Source organism: Solanum lycopersicum, chromosome 7 (assembly GCF_036512215.1).
Source record: "Solanum lycopersicum chromosome 7, SLM_r2.1".
NCBI classification, from domain to species: domain Eukaryota; kingdom Viridiplantae; phylum Streptophyta; class Magnoliopsida; order Solanales; family Solanaceae; genus Solanum; species Solanum lycopersicum.
The window spans coordinates 62,324,214-62,341,322 of NC_090806.1; the positions used below are offsets into that span (position 1 = coordinate 62,324,214).

The following is a 17,109-nucleotide window of genomic DNA, read 5'->3' on the forward strand; positions in this document are numbered from 1 at the left end:
GTATATAAGTAATTAACTCCTAAACTAATAGGATTTAGGTAAGTTACTCACAAGTTAATCATTACCTAATTAAAGTTACAAGCTTAAACTTTCTTCGACACAGAGAAATTTCCATACACTTCCATATAACTACCTTCTCAAGAACTTGAAAAGGGAGTTTAACCAATTGGAAGAAATCAACACAAAATTAAAATAAAAAACAAACCAATACTACTAATTGGTTGTTAGAGTATGAAAACACTAACACATATTTCTCAAATAATCCTCATATAAAGTAACAAGTCAATTTCAAGACAATAGATTCTAAGTTTCTAACAACCATTTCCCTGTCAGCTAGTAATTAAGTACTTTTCTTATGTTACTTTATGGATCATTATTTCATTTGATACAATATTTAAAATTATATATCTTTTTAACTTTGATTAAAACAATTTAAGATATTTTTGTGATTATAAATTATTTGATTAAAAATAAGTGAAAATTTTAATATTAATTGTTTCTAACTATAGTAAGAAAATATTCTTTTTTTAGAAAGGACTAAAGAGAAATGAGTGTCACAAAACATTAGTGTTTGTTTGTCAACAATTCAGTTCTTTTATTTGGTGTTTAGTGTAAGGATCTCAAACTTTAATCATCAAAGAATCGAACTTTTATTATTTTCAAATAAAACATATATATAGCTCATAAACAAATCAAAATAGCAATATATTTATAATTAAGATAGTTAAATACAAATATTAATTCTCAAGAGAAATTTCGTCCTTGAATTTCTCTTATATTAGAAAAGGCTTGTTCAACATGCCTGTTTCATTGCTGTCAAGGGTATTTCTGTCTCTTCACTTGCCTATTAAAACTACGTGTCTTCCTCATGTACCATCAATTTGCACCTCACTTTGTGTCTGTCTTCATCAATTCAGTGCATAGCAAGATTCTTCTTTAGCATTTCATCCAGGTATGACTCTTCCATATTTTCATTGAGTTTTTTTTTATCATCTTTCTTTTCCTCAAAATTGAAGTTCGACAATCAAATTTAGGTGTGTGAATATATCAAATTTGATCTAGGTGTGTGAAAATTTGCTTCTTTTCCATGTTATTGATGTCCAATTTTCCTTGTGTTTTGGAAGTCCCAATAATTTTCATCTGTATGCGTTCAATTTTGGCTGGGTGATTATGATTTCCGTGTTTTATTTTGGATTTCTGTTTCAGATTTTTGTTGTGTTTTGTCACATACAGTAATTAATTTGGGCTTTGAATTTTCTTTCTCAGAGTTCTTTTGAACTTCCTCCGTTCATGTATGGGGTTTTCATCGGAATCAATTTGTTGGGTTCTTGTGTGTTTGGCTTCGAGTTTCTTCCCCTTATTGAATTGACGTTTTTGCTTCATAGGTTTGAGGGTATTTTAGTCTTTTTAGTACTCCATTTTGGCTACGTGTCCTGTTGTTGTGCTTTCAGTGTATACATCAATGCGGACTACGGTTTATGCACACCAAAAGTTCTCCTTTCTCCAGCAATCTGTTGAGGTAAGCTTCTTAATATTGTTTCTTTGGCTTTTTTGTGATCTTCTTTGTTTTCCCCAAAATTGATGATTTTTTCTTCTTTTTCAGTTGGTTTTAGTGTTGATGTTCAGTTTTTGTTATGTGGTTGTGTTTTTTCTGTTTCGTTACTGATTTTTGCTTTGTTTATTACATGCAACAATTAATTTAGTCTGTCTTCATCATAATTCTTTTAAATCTTATATGTTCATAGATGGTTCTTTGTCGAAATTAACTTTTTGGGTTCCTTAATTTTAGTTGTTTTTTCCATCATACTTCTTCTGGACTTCCTCTGTTTGTATATGTTGGTTTTCCATTGGAATTAACTTTTTGGGTTTCTTCATTTTAGTCGTATACTGTTGTGGGTTTCGCTTTGAATTTTTTTCATACATCATTGCATTAACTTTTTGAAATTATTTTCATTTACAGTGTGAAAATTTAAAGATCTGCAACTACTTATGCCAGAATTTGAACTATCGATGTGTCTTCTTAGCAAATTCAAGGATCTGGAACTACTTATACGAATTTGAACACAGGTATGTTCGTTGATGGTTTCTTACGCCCTTTATTCCGATTTTGCTCTTTGTCCTACATTAGATACCTCTATGAGCTTTCTTGCTATTATTAAGGATATTTTGGAATTTCTATTTTCAACAAGGTGTTTAACTTGTTCCTACTCTGAAATGAATGTGTTAAAGGAACTTAACAGAAGAATAACAATAAGATTAACAGCAAAATAAGACTAGAACATGAAAATTAACATCTTGATCATCAGCTTGCTCAATATGAAATAGATTCCAGCTTATCCAGTGTCTTCTCAATATCTTCTTTAAGACTTAGAATTGCTACCTTAAGCTCCTCCACATTTTCCAACAATTCATCTCTTAACAACTGAGAAAAACTGCACTCAGCATTGCAGTGCTGCAAAATTAACCGAATATTAGTATAACAAGACTATTCTCAAGTACAACTAACAATTCTATCAAAAAGCTGCTACCAAATAAAACACACAAAAAAAGCAAATGTACCTTAGGACAAGCAAAATAAACTTGATCCTCAGTTTCTCTTGGAACTGTTACTTGGGGCACATCCAGTAATTCGTTGGGGTTGGATGGATAAACTGTTCCTGTTTCATTGGAGTCTGATAATCCAATTTTTTCAGCAGATGCAGCATTTTGCTTTGGAAGTTCATTTGATGATTGAGGGGACAGACCATTGTTTTCTTCTTCAACAGCATCAGCAGATTGAGCATGGATCATGCCATTGTTTTCTTCTTCCTTAATACTCTCGTTGGACATCACGTTCACAGAGACTAATGGAGCAGTGTCTACCGTCATCTCAGGTACAACAACAGATTCACCCAACTCTACACTTTCAACAACGCACCTAGAATTCTGAGACACAAATTATATTCATTAGGTGAACATTGAACAAGATATAAACCAATAAAGTAAGAGTAGTGAGAGATTTATTGGTTTTGATGAGAAAGACAACAACTTGTTTGAGCTCGAATGGAGTAGGGTAGTGTTGTGGATTTTTGAATTGCCGTTAATGGAGTCTTGGAGTTTTGGAGAGTGAAGTAGAGATGCCAAGCAAATAGACTGCAACATAGTCTTAGCTTCAACGTTAGCTGCTAATAAAACATAAGCTTATATAGTATAGTACTTTTTTGTTGTTGTTCGGTACTTGCATAGTTGCATTAGGATTTAATTTAATTCCATTTCAACTTCATGTAGTTGGTCGATTTTGCTATGAATTATGTAAACTGAACATGTTGAATTATTCAGTGCTAGAATTTCTGTTTTTGTTGTTAGGTTTTGATTTTTGGTGGTGTGCTTTCTTCTTGATAGTTGATTTGCAGGATGCAGATGAACTCATTGTGCCTTTTCACACCAGTACTAGAGCAATTTGAGAAGTAGTGAAAGGTGTGGTCAACAATTTTTTTTTGGTCTCCATTGCCATCTTTAAAATAAGAGATCATATTAACAACTGAAAGGCGAAAAATTTTTGTAGTTGCATCTCCATTGAAAAGTCATTTATACAAGTTGTTTATACAAGTTTTTAATTTCCAGTAGTCTTTGTTTTGGAGGGATAAAATTAGTAGGTAAAGCATTAAGTTTTGTTCTTTCTGGTTAAACATTCATTTTCAGGATACTATTTCGTCAGTACCCAATTTCAATTCTTGTTTTGTTAATTGATATTTTTATTCGTCCATGTTGCATTTCAAAGCTTTTTTTATCACTTGCAGTAATTAATTTGTTCCTCTTTCTTCGTTATTCTTTTTTAATTTTTTTTTGTTCATATGGGTTTATGGTGTAATTAACTGAAAATTTTTTTACTAAGGATTTGATTCCAAGTGAATCAACTTTCTAGGTTTATAAATTTTAATCTTTCATTGTTATGGGTTTAGCTTGGAGTTTCTTCATCTCATTGCATTAAAGTTTTGAAATTATTTTCACTTGCAGTGTGAAGTTAAGGATATACAACTACTCTACGAGAATGTCATTTACGGGTATGTCCGTTAATGTTTTCTTCCGTCTTTTATTTTGATCTCCCTTTTCGTTGTGTATTAGTTTTCTCTATCTTCATTGAGTTCAGTAGAGAATATTAGCAAACCATAGTTTTCAGATCCACTTTGAGTATTTGATTGACAACAAACATGTCATGTCACCAAATATCTTTCACCATAAGGCACTGACCTGGCCCTATCACCTATCTTGCAAGTTCTCATAGATTCTTGAGCTTTTTATTTAATAATCAAAAGCAAAATTAGGAAAAAGCAAAACAAATAAAATATATATGAAGGGCATAAACAACATTTCATACAAAATTTGGGCATGTTAACAGGCGCACCTGCATCTCTATGTAGTTCTTCAATCGCCACAACCAACGTCTTTTTTCTCATTCCATCGCTAGCCAAGTACTTGTTGAATTGTATAAGCATCTTTACCAGTTAAACAACATAAAATTTATTATTTAGCAATCATTTGGTGCAAGGTCACAATAAATTTGAATTAAAGCAAGGAAATATGACTATAGTCTATAGCTATGGGGACTACTCAAGAAAATTACGGTTGGTATTGTATACTATTTGTATGTTGTGTTCCATCCACGGATAGATATAAGAGAATATATTTTTGCATCCTTAAATGTAAGTACTTAGTATAACTGTAAAATTATAATTACAAAAAGAAAAATGAACTTACAGAAACAATAGGATCATATGAGGGTGAATGGTTTTGGGATAGGAGCAGAGCTACGAGAAATAGGCGCATACACGAAGTAGTCACAATTGATTGAGAAGTTGGATCGAGTCTGATCTTTGCTACAACTAATATAAGGGAGGACTCTAGAATAATTATAATCCTTGCATATTTCATCATTTCACTAATTTGTGGAGAAATTATGGTGGAATCATAACCTCATCGTGAATATATCATTGTTGAAAGGTGACAAGAAAGGTAAGATCAAGAACAATAATTCATTTTGAGATTAACAAATTGGCATTTAGTGAACTACTTGTTATTATTTCTAATGTTTTGAGTTTTGTAGACGGTAAAATCTTCTAAATAAATCAAAGTTACATAATCTAGGTGTTGGCACTAGATTATGAGCTCTAAATCTTTGTCTCCTAAAGCTCTGTATCTTATTTATTTTACTTGATATATGATATTGTGATATGCAAATAGATATGTTAATGATAACTGAGACCTCAATGAAATGGGAGAGCTTCCAATACTTTATATTTTTTTAATGCACCAAGATAATACCAACTTGTATAGGAAATACAGTGGAGATGTTGTTACATAGTTGTTGTTCTTATAGCATATTTGTTTTGAACTGAATTTCAGTTGTTTTGGTGAGATATTCTATTATTTTTAAGTCTATCTTCTAAGGATATGGTGTAGGGGGTGACTATGATTGTGGAAAGGGTTCATTTTTGTTACCTATTGCTAATATTTCTCTGTAGTTTATAGTTATGTCAATAAGACTACAGGACTTTTCCACTTCAATATAAATAATATGCATCCACAAATTATATCTAATATTAAATCTCTAAATATGATAATAGCTTATATAATCGTGTGAAACAAGGTTAGAGTAAAAGTGGCAAGTTGAGATTATGTGACACTGCTTGTTGTAGCACTCACTCTCTTCCTAATTCAGTAGTGCATGAGTAGTGTATTATCTAATGCTTCGATGTGAGTTAATAATTATGTATGAATTTTAACACTTATATCAGCTCTAATCATATATGCTTCTAATTAATATGTAAATAATGAAATTCAGCTCATCTTGTATAGTTCTCAAACCCTCCCATCTCTCACAAACATTGAATAAATTCAGTAGTAATTGATTGGAGTCGCAACACATTTTAGAAGTTGTTTCTATATTTGCAACTTAAATTAGTGCCTATTGATTAGTATGCAGTATGCAGTATATATATTTGAATATTAATTAGTAGTTCCATGCATAAAGTATCTGTGCACGGTTTTATGGTGTGGTGTAAATGGTTTATCCTAATCAAAGCATTACTGATTGCTTTCACGACTCAAACTCGTGATCTATAAGTCACACATGAACTTATTAACTAAACTACATGCATTTGTCAAGACTCTATTTCCCCACCTATCATTTTTATTTTTGTTACCAGTAAAATATATTATATGTTTTTGAAGATGTTGATGGCATACACTTATGTTGTTGATGGCGTACACTTTTACTGACTATTTTTGAGAAATTGATATCAAGTACAACCTAAAACGTTCACCATGTACTTAGATCTTGCATGCTTCAATCTATTATTAATTTACTATCCTCCCTCTTTAGTCACTTGTTCAATGAAGAGTACTAATGAAATTGTTAATGTATTATCTATTGCACTAATGATTGTTCTGTTTTTAGTTATTATGCCTAAAGAGTATATTTTGTGTGTTTTAATATTCTCTTGTCGATAAATTATATGCACAAGCCAACAACGTTGGTTCACATGAATGTGCACATTGAAGTAGTTTATGTTGATCTCTTGGCCTTTGGAAAAACATCGGATGAATAGTGCATGTGCACACACTTACCAAAATTCAAGCACCATCTAGAGAACGTGGCGATTAGGCCAATATACGTATCTTTTATTCAATTGGTTTCATTTATTTCACACTCTCTTTTCAGCTCTGAAAGCAAGGAGTATTGCATCGACACCAGTACGCACTATCAAATCAGCCCCTTCCTTTCTCTCGCAACCAAAGCGAGAGCAGGGAAGGTTGTCAACGAACTCTCTGGATTTTTTATTTTTCTATCTTGTGTGCAAAGATATAGGGTATGACCTGCAACTGGATATTATAAAAAGATTTCATCCTTTGGTAATCAAATTGTAAAAATATTAGTGTACTTTAGACATCAGTGACTCTATTTGCTATCATCTTGCATAATCAATGAGCTATCACAACTTAAAAGTTTCAGTTTTGATCTAATGGAGTGTCATTTATTCATATATTTTTGAATGTTCTTTCCAAATGGATTAGTTCTAAATTATCCATAAAACAACTATCATTACTGCTAATATGGTTACTCTTCTACATGGATGTGCACCTCTTGTTTGTTAATTTGCATATCCATCTGCATATATATATCTATGTGTAGTATTAGACACGCAATAATCTTTTTAACATTGGGCCCGTGCATCCCTGCCTAGTATAATATGAACACTTCCACAAATAAATGAATCATTTCCACACAAAGTGGCAAGTCTATTTCAAGTCAATGTAGTCCGCAGCCATTACCATGAATAATGTTTGAAATTCACACACATATATCCGATAACAACCATTATCATGTTAGCTACTAGAAATTAAAATAAAATTGACCAAATCATTTTTAATGAGATATTTTATTTTTCGTGAGACACTTTTCTTTTAATCTTTATTTTGTAACAACCATTATCATGTTAGCTACTAGAAATTACAATAAAATTGATCAAATCATTTTTAATAAGATATTTTATTTTTCGCGATACACTTTTCTTTTTAATCTTTATTTTGTAACAACCATTACCATGTTAGCTACTTATCACAATGAAATTAATCAAATCATTTTTACTAAGATAAAGTTTTCGTGACACATTTTTTTAAAATTTTTTGTACCATAACAACCGTTACCATGTTAGCTACTAATTTATATTTTAAATAATTAACAAAAAGTTTCTAACCACAAACAAAACCACTTACTTCCACAGTGTCGCACAATTTCCTGAAAATTGCCATACATTATTGTACCCCTGTTATTACCTCTATATATAGCTTTTGTGTTTTGAAAAATTATGTACACAAACACTAATCCAAAATCTTCTTCATATCTCCATTTTTATTCAATAATGGATTCAATTAAGCCATCCTCATCACAATTAGTATTCACGGTGAGAAGGCAAAATGCAGAGCTAATTGCTCCAGCAAAGCCAACTCCACGTGAAACTAAATTTCTCTCAGACATTGATGATCAAGAAGGTCTTCGATTTCAAATCCCCGTTATTAATTTTTATCGTAAAGATTCGGATATTTCTACGGGAGGAAATCATGACCCTGTAAAAGTGATTAAAAAGGCAATAGCTGAAACACTTGATTTTTACTATCCGTTTGCTGGTCGGCTCCGGGAAGGAAATGGCCGGAAACTGATGGTGGATTGTACCGGGGAAGGAGTTATGTTCGTGGAAGCGGATGCTGATGTGACCCTTGAACAATTTGGAGATGAACTTCAGCCTCCATTTCCGTGTTTGGAAGAACTCCTTTATGATGTTCCTGGCTCTGCTGAAGTTCTTAATTCTCCTCTGCTTCTTATTCAGGTACTAAGAATTTTGAATCCATCAAAATTTAAATAGTGAATCCATCTGCCAATAGTTAAAAGTTTTTGTTAACTTACAATACTTGAATGTTTAATTAACGAATATATATATATATATATGTAGGTCACTCGTCTCAAGTGTGGTGGTTTCATTTTCGCAGTGCGATTAAACCACACAATGAGTGATGCAGCCGGTCTTGTCCAATTCATGACTGCTGTTGGTGAAATGGCACGCGGGGCCTCTGTTCCGTCTACACTCCCTGTCTGGTCCAGAGAATTGCTCAACTCCCGTGATCCACCTCGAGTGACTTGCACCCACCATGAATACGATGAAGTTCCTGATACAAAGGGTACAATTATCCCATTAGATGATATGGTACACAAATCATTCTTTTTTGGCCCTTCTCAAGTCTCAGCTCTTCGTCGATTCATCCCTCCTCATTTGCGCAAATCTTCCACTTTTGAATTGCTCACATCAGTCCTCTGGCGCTGCCGCACAATTTCCCTAAAACCAGATCCTGAAGAGGAAGTTCGCGTGCTTTGCCTTGTCAATGCACGTTCCAAGTTCAATCCACCCTTACCTAACGGCTTCTACGGGAACGCCTTTGCGTTCCCCGTAGCAGTCACAACCGCAGCTAAATTGTGTAAAAATCCATTAGGATATGCTCTTGAGCTAGTGAAGAAGGCTAAGTCGGACGTGACGGAAGAATACATGAAATCCGTAGCGGATTTGATGGTGATGAAAGGAAGGCCTCATTTCACAGTGGTGCGGACTTATCTGGTGTCAGACGTGACTCGAGCGGGATTCGGAGAAGTAGATTTTGGATGGGGGAAAGCAGCGTATGGTGGACCGGCTAAAGGAGGAGTAGGAGCAATCCCTGGTGTGGCGAGTTTTTACATACCATTTAAAAACAAAAATGGTGAAAATGGAATTGTGGTGCCTGTATGTTTGCCTGCTTTTGCAATGGAAATATTCGTTAGGGAACTCAATGGCATGTTGAAAAGTGAAGAAGATCCATTAGGCAAATACACAAACTATGCCATCATCAAACCCGCACTTTGACATGTTAATCGTATGCAATATTTCTTTTTAACTTGGTTTTGTAAAGCATTTTAATATCCTTAATTTATGTTAAGAGTGCTTTTACCAATTCCTTCCCTGCGTAATTACATTTTTTTTTTCGATGCATTACTTTCTTTTGTCAGTTGATGACATCTTTGTGAAGTGAATGTAATGGTCCTCCGTTGTGTTCCCTGGCAGAATGTGCAGTGGTCAACTATTAATGTTACTATCTCTATATTACTTTTCCATTTTTCGTTTTTTCTATGTCATTTATTTTTCACTATTTACGTATTTTATTATCTTTATTTATTTTAAAGACGAGAAATAGAGTATATAAAAGTTAGTCGAAAAAAAGTTCTGATTAATTGTAAAGCTTTAGATTTAACTCTTGTTTAGAATTTATTGAGTTATATTTTGTGATTAAGTTGTTGTCTCCTAAAGGGGACAAGTCAAGAAAATTATTATTGAATCGGTGAAAAATATTTAATATAGTAAACTCAAATATCCTTCATAAAGCGAAATATACGCATCGGAAGATATTTTAACTTCTTCACTTTATTTCAATTATAATTTGTCATCTTATAATTTTCACAAACAAGATAGGATGGATCCAAAATGTCTTGGCAAATTAAAGGCCATACAGTTTGTTATGTGCATGCGCTTAGAAAAGGTAAATTACACAACAAATTAGTCCAACGTTTGATAGAAATATTTTTTGAGTGGGTAAAATATTCGGAAAGAAGACGGTCATTTAAGTGTCTAAATAGAATTAAAATATATGCAAATTCAGAAGTCCACTTATGTATTTAACATAATATCTAATACTTGAAAAATTACAATAAGTATTACCATTACAAATAAAATCAATAAAAATTATTTAACTCTCAAAATCGTAATAACTTCTTGACTTAAAACTAGTAGTCAAGAAAATAGTTCGAAAATTTATATGCAATATGTTAGTTAATTATATCATGTGGGCATGTTTTAAATAATTGACTTATAACTGAAATGAGGATAGTACGTAGTATAACAATATTATTGCTCCTATTAATTAAATGAAGCCATACAAGTTTAAACTTTCGTCAACACTAAATTTAGATTTACATACCTTTTCTAAATCTTGAAAAAGGACTATAACCAATTGAAGAAATCAACTTGAAAAAAAAAATAATTAAAAATAAGTCATTACTATTAATCGGTTGTTGAGTATGAATTTTTTTTTAATTAATACATTAGAATCGAGATGATTATATTAATTAGTCAAATTTCAAATCCTCATATAGAGTCAATAAATGCAGCAGCCGTGAAATTTGATTTTGACTACCATTTTCATGCGTTACTCTAATTTATTTTGTAATTCGAGTTGCAAAAAAATAAGTATTTTCTTGTTTTAATTTATTTATTATATTTTTTAAAAATTTATTTTTGTAAAATATCTCCTTTTTTTTTTAGCAATTTTTCAGTTTTATAACTCCAAATGACATATTTAAGGTACAAAATTAAATTATATTTTAATATATTAACACATTTTTAATTTATGTCAAAATATAATAAATAAATTAAAACGAAAAAAATACTATCTTTTGTATTTAATACCCTAAAAAGTTTTATTAACTTATCATTCTACCTTAATATGATATTTTATAGTCACCTACTATCTTTTTTTGTTACTTTGGTTATTTTTATTGCTTAGCTATATATGTGTACTTTTCTTTTTCAATATTTTCATGATGATATTCATCGCTTGTATATTTTAAAATTGTTTTGAAAATAATTTTCTAAAGCAATGATTCTATTAGAAATAACTATTTACCCCCAACACTCTTCAAACTTACCTTGTTGAACTATTACTAGTGTGTTGTTTTGTGATTGATTTATAGGTATATGATTTATTTCTTAGATAACTCCTTGATTTGACACCGCATTTTAAAATAAGCCACAATAGTTTGTGGAACTATAAATAATTTATGCCTCTAAGAGCCATCAGATAAAATTAAGATTAACGTAGTAATTATAAACTACCTTTATTTTAACATGCAAGTAGCGTGTTACTTGCTCTATATAGAGCTTATGCTCTTTGGGAAATTATGTACACAAACACTATCCAAAATCATCATCTTCGATGGATTCAATTAAGCAATCCTCATCACAATTAGTATTCACAGTGAGAAGGCAAAAAGCAGAGCTAATTGCTCCAGCAAAGCCAACTCCACGTGAATCTAAATTTCTATCAGACATTGATGATCAAGAAGGTCTTCGCTTCCAAATTCCGGTAATTAACTTTTATCGTAAGGATTCGTATTCGGATTTGGATTCTTCCATGGGAGGAAATTATAATGAACCTGTAAAAGTTATTAAAAAGGCTATAGCTGAAGCACTTGTTTTTTACTATCCGTTTGCTGGTCGGCTCCGGGAAGGAAATGGCCGGAAACTGATGGTGGATTGTTCCGGGGAAGGAGTTATGTTCGTGGAGGCGGATGCTGATGTTACGCTTGAACAATTTGGAGATGAACTTAAGCCTCCATTTCCGTGTTTGGAAGAGCTCCTTTATGATGTTCCTGGCTCTGCTGGAGTTCTTAACTGTCCTCTGCTTCTAATTCAGGTAGACAATTTTTTTGGGGGGTTAATTTTCTATATTTGATTGTTAATTGATGAATATGTCAATGAATTATATGCAGGTAACACGTCTCAAGTGTGGTAGTTTCATATTTGCAGTGCGATTAAACCACACGATGAGTGATGCGACCGGTCTTGTTGAATTTATGACTGCCGTTGGCGAAATGGCACGGGGGGCATCTGCTCCATCTACACTCCCGGTCTGGAGCAGGGAATTGCTAAATGCGCGAAATCCGCCTCGAGTGACATGCACACACCATGAGTACGATGAAGTTCCTGATACAAAGGGTACAATTATCCCATTAGATGACATGGTTCACAAATCATTCTTTTTTGGCCCTTCTGAGGTCTCAGCACTTCGTCGATTTCTCCCTCCTCATTTGCGCAAATGTTCCACCTTTGAACTACTCACATCAGTAATTTGGCGCTGTCGAACAATTTCCCTAAAACCAGATCCTGCAGAGGAAGTTCGCGTACTTTGCCTTGTCAATGCGCGTTTCAAGTTCAATCCACCTTTGCCTAATGGATTCTACGGCAACGCCTTTGCGTTCCCTGTGGCAGTTGCGACCGCGGAGAAATTGGTCAAAAATCCACTAGGATATGCACTTGAGCTAGTGAAGAAGGCTAAGTCGGACGTGACGGAAGAATACATGAAATCCGTAGCGGATTTGATGGTGATTAATGGAAGGCCTCATTCCGCTGTGGTTCGGACTTTTCTCGTGTCAGACGTGACTCGGGCGGGATTCGGAGAAGTAGATTTTGGATGGGGGAAGCCAGTGTATGGGGGACCAGCTAAAGGAGGAGTAGGACCTTTTCCTGGTATGGCTAGTTTTTACATACCATTTAGAAACAAGAATGGTGAAAATGGGATTGTGGTTCCTATGTGTTTACCTGCCTTTGCAATGGAAATATTTGTCAAAGAGATTGAGCGCATGTTGAAAGGCGATGTTAATCCATTAGTTAACACAAATTATGCCATAATCAAACCTGCGTTGTGAATTGTTAATTAGACGATTAAAGACTATATATATATATATTTTGTCTTAAAAAATCCAAATCTTGTTACATAGAGTCGATTTAGTTCATGTTCATGTTTTAGAGCTTTGCTCAATAGCAATGAGGTTGGTTTTGACGGTTTCAACAATTGCTGCTTGCCTTGTATATAAAAAGAAGAAGAATATTTGCTTGACAGTCTACCAAACAAAGCTTTAGCTCAACTAGCAATTCGTTAATGATGAATTATTTTAATACCCTGAAAATTATGTTTCTACCATAGTATAAATGATGAATAATTTTAAGCCTGAAAACAATGTTTGTACTAAGTATATTGTGAGGAGTATATTTGAACAAAAAAATATAAAAAATAAATTGTGATGATAAAGAAATATATTTGACACTTTTTCTTTGTTGATAGTGGGGTTCACCCCTCAACGGGGAGGTTGAGACTCCTCCCGTTACTTTTTCGTCATTTTTTTTATGTTTCTATTTGAATAAAATTTATGTGTCATAATTAGAAATGAAAGATGGAAATTTATTTGATAGTTAAAATGGCCACCTTTGATTTTTAATTACAACATATGGCTTCCGTTCAAGTGGGAACTTGGAGAAATGGAAAGAAAAATAATGGAGAGGAATCTGTTTGGATTGACTCATAAAAAAATATTACTACCTTTTAAGTTGAAAAAATAAAAAATGTGACTTTTAATTAAAAAGAATAAAAATAGGGCAAACCTACTTTTTAAAAAAAATAATAATAATTGTAAAGTCATTTAAAATTTACTAGATATTAGGTGTTTGCGCTAGCGCAAATCCAACATATGTGAGTTTGTTTTCTTTTAATTTATGTGACACAAATGAAATTTGAAAAAGCGAACTAAATATTTTATATGTGTTTTTTTAAAAAAATATTTTTAATTGTTAATTTATATACCTTTTATATATGTCATTTTTGAATAATATATGTTACTCTATTTGTTTCATTTTATGTAATACAAGTGATATTAGGAAAATTAACGAAATTTCATATATAGTTCTCACATATTTTTATTTGCCATTATACTGTGATTTATAGTACTTTTTAGTTATTACGTTTATTTTCAAATAAATATATGCTACTTTTTTTTGTTTCGATTAAAAAAAAGAGTCAAGCAAATTTCATTATGTTATTTAACTATCTTTTTTCTAGAAATATCTTAAATTATTACATTGTGCTTTTAAACTTCTATTTTATGTAATTTTTTAAATATGTAACAAATTAGAAATTAAAACGAAGAATTAAAATTTTCAAATTATTATATTTCATTTTTTATGACTCCCTCCTTTTTTTATTTAGATGAACTTATTTTTTAATTTCATTTCAAAAAGAAAATAACTTCTGAATTTTTGAATTTTTTATATAGTATATTTAAGATCATAAAATTAAAAAATATTTCAATACACAAAATTTAAATTAAAATATAATTTTAGTTTTAATTTTGATTGATTTTACTTAATATTATACTTGATATATCATTATTAAGAGCTAAGTGTAATCATAATTTATTTACTTTTATATAATAAATAGATATCACAAAAACTCATAATTAAAGATGATGTAGAACTACTTAATTTCTTGTTATCATTCTTGGTAGATTTTTGTTTGCATGAAATTACATTTTTATTTTTGGTCTTCTTTAACACAAATATACCATCCTATTCATTTTTATTTGTAAAATTACTTTTTAACATTTTTTTCTTTAATTTCAATCTAATATTTATTAATTTTATCACACTTATTTATTTTCAAATATATTAATTAGAACAAAAATAAAGATGAAAATAATTAATTCATGATAATTTTTTATATAAAAGGTAAACATTTTTTATAAGCATAATTGTTTGAAAAAATATTAAAAATTAAATTAAAGTAATAGTAAAATAGAGTAATAATAAAATAGATATTATAATAACTCACAATAAAAAGTGAAGTAATAACAAAATAAGTTAATGGTAATAACAATAACATAAGATTTTTGCAAAACTATTTAATTTTCTTGTTATCATTTTTGGCAGATTTTTGTTAGTGTAAAATTACATTTTTGTCTTTGATCATTATTCACTTCATATATGAAAAGATGTTTCCAAAATTATTTCTTATTTTTCTTAATAGATTTTTGTTAGCGTCAAATTACATTTTTGTCCTTAATCGTCCTCCCACTCCACTCTTCTATATAATAGAAATTTAAAAAACAATTTAAAATAAATTTGACTAACTTTTTAGTCAATCTAATCAGAATTTTATTTATTAATTTTAATTTTTAATACAAATATAAAGCCTACAAAAAAGCTACTTAATTTATCCGGATGCACAATCCCTTACTTAGCTCCGTAAGGGTGGGCATAAATATCGAAAAATTGAACCGAATCGAACTATTTTGATTTTTCGGTGTTGAATCTTCTGTATTTCGATTCGATGTCAGTTCTTTATTTTTGAAACTTCAATTCTTCGATTCGAAATTCGATGTAAGGGTCCCAAAATTTTAGTGCACCGAAGAACCGAAATTTTATTAAATAAATTTAAAAATATTTAAATTAAATTTTTAATGATACTTGTATATTTTAACTCAAAAATTTACGTGGCCTATATCAATTTTCAACTTTACCTGGGTCCTAGCCCATTTCAATTTTTAAATTTTAGCAAAACTCTAAGGGTCGTTTGGTAGGGAGTATAAGGAGAAATAGTCCAAATATTATGTATGGTATTATTTAATACTATGTTTGGTAGGAATTTTGGGTCTATGTATTATCAATCTAGGGATTAGTTATGCACCCTACATGGTATTAGAGGGTGTATAACTAATACCTTCCATTTGGTGGTATTAGCTCTAATACCATGGGATTACTCTAAGTAAAGACTAAAATACCCCCTCAAATCCCTTTTAATATTTTATTTATCTTTTTGAATCTATTTATTATTAATATAAAATATTATAATCCGAATAATATGCTAATGTTGATGTATGAATTTAAAAACAATTCATAAGTAAAATATTGCCTCTTAACGAAAGTTAATTAAACATTACACAAGTAATCTAAAACAAGAATATACATATATATATATACATACATACATATATATATATATATATATATATATATATATATATATATACACACACACATATATACACACACACATCTAAAGTATAAAAATAGTTTAATTTATTTTGCTATATTTATTTTATATTTTTATTTTATTTTATTTACGGTAAAGAGTTTTTTTTAAAAAAAAATTTATTCATACAAAACAAAGTTCAATAAATTTTCTCTATAAATCATTAAGTTGTGTGACCTTTTGAGATATTAACTCCAATTTATTAAGATGAAAATTATTTCTCTCAAATACTTTACGTGAAAAAATAGTGATCATGACGATAAATTTTTTTATTCTCATATGTAGTTAAAAATGTTATAAAAAATAATATTTTCCGTTAATTATCTACCTTGACTCAATTACATGAAATAAAAAAATTCATAATAACTCTACTGTATAATTGGAAAGATTTTTTTTGTAAACATTTAAATCACACACAATATTAGGTAAGAAACAATGAACCAAACATTTGATAAAACTAATCCCTGCATTATTAATCCCACGTATCAAACAACCCCTCAATGACAAAACAGTTAAGTGTAAAATCTAAACTCCATGTCCATATTTTTTTTTCATAAATAAATAATATATCATATGCTTTTGATAGAGATTATAGTTTCAACCCCCACGAAAGTCTTGAAACAGAAATAAAATTTGAATTCTTCCGGTTAAAAAAATCATATATGCTATATCTTCTTAATTATAAATTAAATACATAAAACTCTTAACACTTTATCATATTTTTTTATTTGTATTTACACCGATAAATCAATTTAAAAACATGAAACTAAATCAAATCGAATCAATCCAGTTTGATATGAAATATAGTGTAAATTTTTCTAAATCGAATATCAAAAAATCAAACTAAAATTTGATTAAATCGAACTAAATAACCGAAAGCGCACCCTGCTCATGAAGCCCTATTTGACGGGT

At 30.7% G+C, this 17,109-nt stretch overlaps 1 protein-coding gene and 1 long non-coding RNA gene across 5 annotated transcripts; both read left to right on the top strand.

Moving 5' to 3' along the window:
* The first annotated feature begins 821 nt into the window (after window positions 1–821).
* LOC104648406 (uncharacterized) lies at window positions 822–7,024 on the top strand. 2 transcript variants are annotated; one of them, XR_011210798.1, is made up of 7 exons: window positions 822–952; window positions 1,452–1,519; window positions 1,961–2,067; window positions 2,694–2,873; window positions 3,382–3,456; window positions 3,997–4,043; window positions 6,701–7,024. It is a non-coding gene; the product is annotated as an uncharacterized lncRNA (long non-coding RNA). The 2 variants fall into 2 exon arrangements; XR_011210797.1 differs by lacking the exon at window positions 822–952 and having other exon boundaries at window positions 1,384–1,519.
* A 762-nt stretch (window positions 7,025–7,786) lies between these two features.
* On the top strand, window positions 7,787–13,115 carry LOC101261933 (benzyl alcohol O-benzoyltransferase). 3 transcript variants are annotated; one of them, XM_069287024.1, is made up of 3 exons: window positions 7,794–8,366; window positions 8,490–9,369; window positions 12,987–13,115. In XM_069287024.1, the coding sequence occupies exons 1-3, from the start codon at window positions 7,848–7,850 to the stop codon at window positions 13,040–13,042; spliced, it is 1,455 nt and encodes a 484-aa protein (XP_069143125.1). In that variant the 5' UTR covers window positions 7,794–7,847; the 3' UTR covers window positions 13,043–13,115. The 3 variants fall into 3 exon arrangements, with proteins under 3 accessions (XP_069143124.1, XP_069143125.1, XP_004243495.2); XM_069287023.1 differs by lacking the exon at window positions 12,987–13,115 and having other exon boundaries at window positions 7,787–8,366; window positions 8,490–9,693; XM_004243447.5 differs by lacking the exons at window positions 7,794–8,366; window positions 8,490–9,369 and adding an exon at window positions 11,446–12,030 and having other exon boundaries at window positions 12,107–13,115.
* Window positions 13,116–17,109: the final 3,994 nt, after the last annotated feature.